Source organism: Cyprinodon variegatus, unplaced genomic scaffold (genome assembly GCF_000732505.1).
Source record: "Cyprinodon variegatus isolate N-32 unplaced genomic scaffold, C_variegatus-1.0 Scaffold351, whole genome shotgun sequence".
NCBI lineage: Eukaryota > Metazoa > Chordata > Actinopteri > Cyprinodontiformes > Cyprinodontidae > Cyprinodon > Cyprinodon variegatus.
Genome location: NW_015150804.1, coordinates 560,918 through 569,060, shown reverse-complemented (window position 1 = coordinate 569,060; position 8,143 = coordinate 560,918). Strand labels below are relative to the sequence as shown.

The 8,143-nt window shown below is 38.2% G+C and overlaps 1 protein-coding gene across 3 annotated transcripts in view; it reads right to left on the bottom strand.

Annotated features, from left to right (window-relative positions):
- Positions 1–562: 562 nt before the first annotated feature.
- Positions 563–8,143, bottom strand: part of shisa6 (shisa family member 6) — a 124,752-nt gene continuing 117,171 nt past the window's right edge. For all 3 annotated transcript variants that reach the window (XM_015385896.1, XM_015385899.1, XM_015385898.1), the window contains 2 exons: positions 1,875–2,482; positions 563–1,770 (listed from right to left, as the gene is read on the bottom strand). In XM_015385896.1, coding sequence (XP_015241382.1) covers positions 1,753–1,770; positions 1,875–2,482 — 626 coding nt within the window. In that variant the 3' untranslated portion in view covers positions 563–1,752. The remainder of the gene's footprint in view (positions 1,771–1,874; positions 2,483–8,143) is intronic.

Below are 8,143 nucleotides of genomic sequence, written 5' to 3'. Positions count from 1 at the left end.
ATGGAGAAGGTTTACATCCCCTCTGGCCTGGGAACAGCTGGGGATGTCTCACAATTGGACTGAAAGTGTTGCTAGGGAGAAAAATGGGTAGATTTCCCTTTTGGATCTTCTAAATCATGGCCTGATCTCAAACAAGACAAACATGAAGGATTGATAGATTAATTATATTATTATATTTTTTTAAACTTGAAGCTGTAGATTACCTATTGCTAGATTACACTGGAAAAACAATCTCAAAATAAGTAAAAGATGTCATAAATTAGGTGTATTTACCCCTAATTTGAGTAGGTAAATGAGATAATTTGCCAATAGAATGAGTATTTTTACTCTTAAAATAAGATATTAGATAATATGCACTTGAAATAAGACAATGCAATTGTGTTTTCTTATTTTAAATGTAAATTGTCTTGTTCCATTGGCAAAATGTCTCTTTTACGTCCTCAATCCAAGAACAAACACACTTATTTTAAGAAAAAATAACTTTTTTTTTTTTTTTCCAGTGTAGGGCATTTCTAGATAGAAAGATAAAAAAATAATAATATTTGAAGATCATGACCTAAAATTGGTGATATAAACCAAACCAAGATATTTAATACCCTAAAATCTGGATTTTAAAAATCAATATTTTATGTGTACAATTGGACAGATTTCCAAAAATAGTAGTAAAAAAAATACTAAACTATTGAATGTTTTGCTATCAAACTTCTTGAAGATTACTTTTCCTTTGCTTGTTGGTTCTGCTGGTAAACCTTATAAATACACTACGAAAACAAAAAACAGAGACAACATGAGAAGCATCGATGTTAATTTAAGAGCTTATGGTATTCTATACAATAAGGCATTGCTTTAATGAAAAACACTGGAAAAACATTTCACAGTTTAATAATTTTTTGATTGACAAGTGACATCTCGTCAATCAAGCATGACGTTTTTATACTGATTGTTTCTGTCAAACTTAACACTAGACAAATATGTTGCCTTCATAATCCACAACACTGAGGGCTCGATTCGTAGAGATGAAAGCAACTGGCCAATTGATAACAGAGCAAATAATTAAAATCCAGCAAAAATCAAACAGTAATTTCATACAGACTCATTCTATGCCACAAGCACGGTTTGAAGAGAAACAAAAACATACTCCCATATTAGATCCACATAATTATCAGACATCGGTGGAAATAATACTAATCTGGGAAATTTTCCTTATCTAAAATCAAAATTAATAACTGGAAACGCCCAATCCATTCCACTTGGGAAAAAAGTCCAGAGGGCCAACTTTTATTGTATTATGAAGCTGAACAGCCTATATACAACCACCTATAGTATGCAACAGAAAATAGCCTGTCTTTACTTATAGTCTAAGCTGATATGTTCCAGACGTTTATCAAAGAAGGAGAGAAAAACTTAATCCAAAAAAATGGGAATTCATCATTGTGCTTTTTAACCCACAAATCCCCTTCATTGTTGAAATGGGACAATTTCAAGAGGCACCAACTGAAGTGCTTATATCAGTTAATGAGAATCTCTAAAGCTATAACAAAGACTGAAAATACAAATAGTAAATATAGTTTATTTATATGTTTAGAAAGGTGATACAATTCCCTTCAAGTCCTTTGTTCAGTTTAAAAAATATTTCTTCACTCTGTCATGCGGCCGACAAGAAGGATCTTTGTGTCAATGCGCAAAGCCCTTATGATGCTCTCAGAGAAACACTGTCTTGCCAGGGTATTTCCAAGTCATCCAAACTCTGGGTCACACACAAAGCTCGTGCTAAAAAGCAATAGGAAGAGTTTTAATGAAATGGATGCCGATTTTGTCCATTTATATTTATGATGCAAATCAAGAATTGCCCGACACTGTCGTTAAACAGTTACCTCATTCTTACTGGCAGTGCGATATGTGTGGTGGTGCCCAGGAATGTACTGTAGGTGGTCCACCGTGTGTGTTCGTCGGGACGCAAACGCCTGCCTCTTTGATGTGGACGTGCCAGAGTGATGATTGACCATCAGCGTGTTATACGAGTCAGTGGAGGCACTGGGTTGAGAGTGCATCTTGGTCATCTTGTGGCGGTCCATGACCGGTGTGGTAGGCATTAGCATGTCAGCGTGAGACATTGCCCGTGCCATGGCCTTCTCCCGGAACTTGTCACGCCTCATCGCCGGGGACAGCAATGGATCCTGGGAGTGTAGGCGGTCTGCAGAAAGCAGTTGTTCGTTTGAGAGATTACGGCTGCTTCCATATGCCGTAGCTGCCATGCCGCTGTATGATGATAAACCATAATCTCCCCGCCGTGGCGTTCGGGGAGGAGACAGGACGTGGTCCTGTGACATGGCCCGCTGGACCCGTCGAGGTCGTTGGCGCTGCTGGTGTTGCTGATGCTGGTGAGGTTCAGCATTCAACTTCACCATGTGGGTTGGTCCCCGGCCACCAAAGTCAGGATGAAGATGTTTCCTTGGGTAGTAATCATCCATGTCTTTATCGCCTGTGGTGTAGAAGGAAAAGGTTGTCAGAGGAAAAATTTCAGACTTGGTTTTTCAGAATGAAATATAATTATAAACCTTTTTCCTATGTAGGTCTGGAAAACTGAAAGTTTTCCTGTTGTGGAACATTCAAAATAAAGCAAAAGGAGCTTGTGACTTTCACTAATACTACCCAGTATTTATAACTTCACTCCACTACATTTTAAAGTAAAATATTGTACTTTCTACTCTGCTACATTTCTAGGAAGCTATTAGTTACTTGTTCCTTTTAGCTCAGCTTAGCATTTGAATCCATTGTTGCTGTTTTTCTCTCTTGAAATACAATTTGAACATGGCAAATTGCAACCCTAGGACTGAATTTGGACACCAACATTTTAGAGATTTGCATGAAATTCCATAAATGTAAAAAACTCAGGACATATATTATTTGCTAATTATGCATTTTATTAAAGCCGTGTGGCCAAGTTGTTCAGTAGAATAAGTTCTCAAATCAGAGATGCGGTTTCTATGTTTTAATAGATTCAACCTTAAACCTCTATTCCATAGTAAAAGCGTGAGGAGAATCAAGACTCTCATGTTTTGTTTTTGGTTTGTTTTCTAGTAAGGAATAATAATCTAAATATCCGTCCTTATTATTCTGTCCCATTTTTATTCTGTAGCTCATTACAGGTGGTGGAGAATCTGTAGCAGGTGGTTGTAGTGGGGTTGTTGGCCTAGTGGTCAGAGCACTGCCCTTGTGCTCTAAGAAGGTTGCAAGTACGGTTTAATCCCAACAGCCTCCACTCTGGGTCCCTGAGCAAGACCCTTAACCCCACACTGCTCCCCGGGTGCCACACAATGGCAGCCCACTGCTCCCCAAGGGGATGGGTTAAATGCAGAAGTAAATTTCTCCAGCATGAGATCAATAATGTTCAATTAAATAAAATTATTCTGATTACGCATCAATGCATCAGATGGTTTCTTAAAGTTACAAGGTTTTTTTTTTTAAAAATTACTCTTAAAATTATACAGAAATGTACTGATGTTGCAAAATGTAATTTGTATTTTTGAATACTTAAGTACTTTTAAATGCATGTACTTTTGAATACTTAATTATTTTCAAAAGTAAGTACTTCAAAACTTTATCTTAAAGAATTATGAAAGAGTAATTTCTACTTGTAATTGAGTAAGATTTGAATATGAGTATCAATACTTCTATTCAAGTACTACTGTTTGTTACTTCATCCATCACTGTTATTATTAAATTATATAGCTTTAGCTATGCTAAGCTCTAGATTTACACATTTTTTAAATTTTTATAAAACTTATAGATCCTTCTGCTATGAAATGGATAAACAGAAATGATAAAACTGTAAATGTCTGAACTCCCGACCTATATTAGCAAGTTAAAATAGAAATCCTGTCATATTTTAAGAATGTTGGGTTACATTTAAATTGGTGTCTGCATTTTTAACAGTATTATGTTAACAAACAGGGCCTCCAAAAGCTTGGTAGAAACAGATGATAATACATGATTTAAAAGATAAATTATTTAAAAGAAAACAAATTTTCTATTTTTTTAATTTGTTTTTTTATGTTTGAATCTTTGTTTTTGTTTTGTCACAGATGTCAGGCTTGGATGAAATAGGTCACCTCAACTGCACCTCGTGTGCATTTCCAATGAAGGCAACCCAACTCTGACCTGTGGCGATGCACACTGTTCCCTCTGGGCTGCTTCAGATGGGATATTTTGGCTGAAAATGCCAACCAAACTCAACCAGAGGCAAAAATTAGATGGAGATTTGGCCCATAGCTGCAATAATAGGTCAGTAGGGTGTATTCATTTAATAAGTATTTTAATACTGCTGTAATTACAGGAGGAAGAAAAATATCAATTGTCTATTTTATCATGACATAGTTTAATAAAATCCAAACCAACAGTATCTAGAAACTTATCAGATTTAGATATGTATAATCTTACTTGCTTGTTCTGACGGGCAATATTGGTGTTCTGCTATATTATATTGTAATAAATATTCTAGTAAATTGTAATAAAAATCAGTCATATATAATTATATCTAACCATTATTAATATATTATATGAAATATCAAAATATCCATTAGATTCTAATAATAATAATAAAAAAATGTTGGTTTCCTGATACTAATTTGAGATTTCAAATGAGAATCTGTAGGAAGATGCTAAAGATTAGGATTACGACAAGGAGTAGCCTGATAAACCAGACTAAATGTGAGATTAAATGTGTAATCTAGTCCTGCCCCGATGAATGAGACATCGTAAAGTTGTTGATGAGAACAACCCGTTGTTTTTCAAACCATGTCTGTGCCTATTGGCCAACGCTCTGACCAATGAGCCCAACTGACTGTGACGTAGGAAGTGCGATAGAAAGCTGGTGGGGGGGTGTAAACAAACAGCCTGTCGGTGAAACGCGAATACGGCCATCTTAAAAATTAATGAGCATAGAGCCTCTTCCTGCTCACGTTTTGCTCAGCTTTGTCGTTACGCCCCCAAAACCCCGCTCGCTTGGCATTCAGAAATTCAAAACACATCTCTGCGTTGTGATTGGCCCGCCAGTTCTAGGGCCTGGGGCATTGATCGAGGGTAGACCACTCGCAGGCAACAATGATTTTGGCCGCTGGTGGGTGGGGCTAGTTTACTAGGCTAGACAAGGAGACATTTTTACCTCAAAAACATTGAGCAGCATACAAATAATGGTCAAAGATAGCACTGGAAAAGTTCTTTAAACCAGCCAGTTCTCTAAGATACTTTTGTCAGCTGTAAAGACCTTCATCACTGATCACTGCAAACAATGTATATCAGTGTATATAAAAAAAAAACCTCCTGTTTTTTAAGGCAGGGATGTTAATTTCAAGTTCTCGAGGGCCGGCATTCTCCAACTTTAAGATATGTCCCTGATCCAATCAAATTGTTGAATAACCTCCTCGGCACACAGCCAAGCTCTGTTTGACCTAATTATCTGATTCAGGTGGAGAGATACATCCAAAACTTGCAGGACTGGAGTTTGACACCTGTGTCCTAATGGAGTCTGTCTGTAATGTCTCTTCAGAAACAAACTTTTTGTTAATTAGGATCAGAAAGGGTTTACTGTTATGAGTTTAGTATCTGGTAGCCCATCAAGGGCATTTTTTTCAGTGTTTTTATTGTCATTATACTGTCACATGTACAAAACAATGAAATTAACTTTCTGAATTTAGCTCATTCCCTTGGAATTGTCCATGGTTAAGGGTCTTGCTCAGGGCAAAGAGTGGCAGCCTGTGGGTGAGCTAACCACTAACCAATAGGCTGCCACTCCCCAAACAGGCATTAGCATGAAGGGTCTTGTCTAAGGACCTGCACTAGCAGCTCATTCCCTCCAGCTGGGATACAAACCCAGGCTTCATGTTTGCAGGACAGGTGACTTACCACTTGAGCTAACCAGCCTCAAATAATTAAACTATTAATCTCATATTGGAGAAACTTACCTCTGCATTTAACCCATCCCCTAAGGAAGCAACCAACACAGTCACTAAGGTGTAATGCAGCCTGGCGAGCCTGTTAGCTGCGCATAGTGACTCTTTCATATATTTGGGACACCCTCTTTTTGAAAAATTTTCTAAAATTAAAACCAATAACTGTTGCCTGTAAAACATACATACTTTGATGATCCTGGTTTCTATTGAACTAGTATAACAGGGTTCCTCAACTCTGGTCCTCAAGCTCCAGTGTCCCCCACCTTTTAGATTTTCTCTGCTTCAACACAACTGAGTCAAATAATCAGGTCATTAGCAGGACCCTGGAGAACTTGACTGCATGCTGATGAGGTATTTCAGCCATTTGATTCCGGCGTAAAAGCTTTAGACCACTGTTTCTCCTGCTGCTGCCTGTTTTGTTTTGTTCTCTTCAGCCCCCCAACCCCATCGACCTCCTATGAGGTCAGATATCCTCCCCTCCCTTCCTGACACACAGGTCACTAATTTTACAGAGTAAAGATGCACTCATCATTCCATACAGTAACAATTAGCTTTTTCATGCAGTGATAAGATCGAAGTCTAAAGCGTCTTGTATGCTGGCTGTGTTTCAACATTTAGACCGAAGTCGTCTGTCTAAACTACCTTTGATTGAAATCCTAATTTTAATGGGTAAACAAATGCAATGCAGCAAAACACTTAACATGGCTAAGGTAATTACAGAATGTTACTGCTCATATCTCATCCCAACAATCATGTTAAAAAACAGCAACACATTTTCCTACTAGGCTTAAAAACTGGAATCCGAGCTGCAAACACTTAATTGCCAAAAATATCTAATCAAACCACAGCCCTCACTACTTACATTCATGAGCTGTTTATCACTGAACACCGTAATCATGTAATGCACTAATACTAATGAAAGCGATGGAACACGTATTATGAAGTGATCTTTAAAGGTTTGGAGCAGCAGATTTGGAATTTCAATGTGCTTATGAGTGGAGGGGGTGCAGCAGCAGTACAATTTAACTTTTTTTATATACTTTGGAGGATTAAAAATGCCTTCTGTATCCTGCTTGGTGTTTTAATCCCTTTTAGTGTGATTAAGGTGACATCAGAGCTCTAAGGCAGCGTTTTTTGCTCCATCTCTGCCTCGTTAGCAGTGAAGGACGAAAAGGAGGACAAGTTTCCCTCTGCTCTCTCTCTCCCTCTCCTACACGCAGCCATTTCTATCTGCTAATTCACGCATTGCAAATAAACCATATTAATTTAATTTGTGGAGAATTGTCTGTCCAGATTGTTTTAATAAACAATCAACTACCATATTTTCTGTGCTACAAGCAGCTAAAACCCCCAAGTTTTGAACCTTACAGCTTATATAAAGCTGCATTTGGCGAAAATCAAAGTTAGAAGGAGTTCAAATCAATTAAAAAGAAGCACATAGTAGCAGCAGACATGATAGGGAACAAATGTCCTGATTTCACATATTTTGATATTTATTTGCCTAATTAAAGTTGTCTTTATTTCAGAGCTGAAATAAAGAGCCAATGCTTGGCTGATGCTTGTTCACATTAAGGTCAGACGTGCGTCAATAGCATCTTTCACGAAGCGCGTCCAGTAAAGTGTGTCCAGATGCATCTGATCCTTCTGCTGCTCCTGTGTTCAATGGCAGAGAGCGACTTTGTTATATTTGCTGTTATAAGTGGGTAAAGAGTATTTTTAGTTTTTTAAGTGAGAAAGTCCACCCGAAAACCTCGTCTGGCTTCATCTGAAAAAAAAAATCTGTGCAGTCAGTTCGTCAAGATTACGATCCTGCCTTCAAATATTATTTCGCTGTTGGAGCTGCTCACACCCCATATAGAAGGGCGGTCTGAGCGGTTGCACGGTGCTCTGTCCCTGGTAATCCCCTTCAACAGCAACCTCTGGCCCGGTCGCCTCTCCGGGGGTTTCTGCTAATGTTCACGATGGCTGGAAGGCATTTTACACGTACGTATTCCAAACTGCAGCCACCAAAATAATAAAAGCAAAAAAAATTTCCTGGCAGGTTTCATTAATAAACTGTTTTAGAGGAGTGATCATAGCGATCTGCTGTGTCGGTCTCCCTGCCAGCTCCCAGATCAGTTTCTCTGATTGGTTGATGTGACGCGTCGAGCAGCAAGAGTTTAATTTTTCCAACTCCGGCAGCTGCTGCTTTT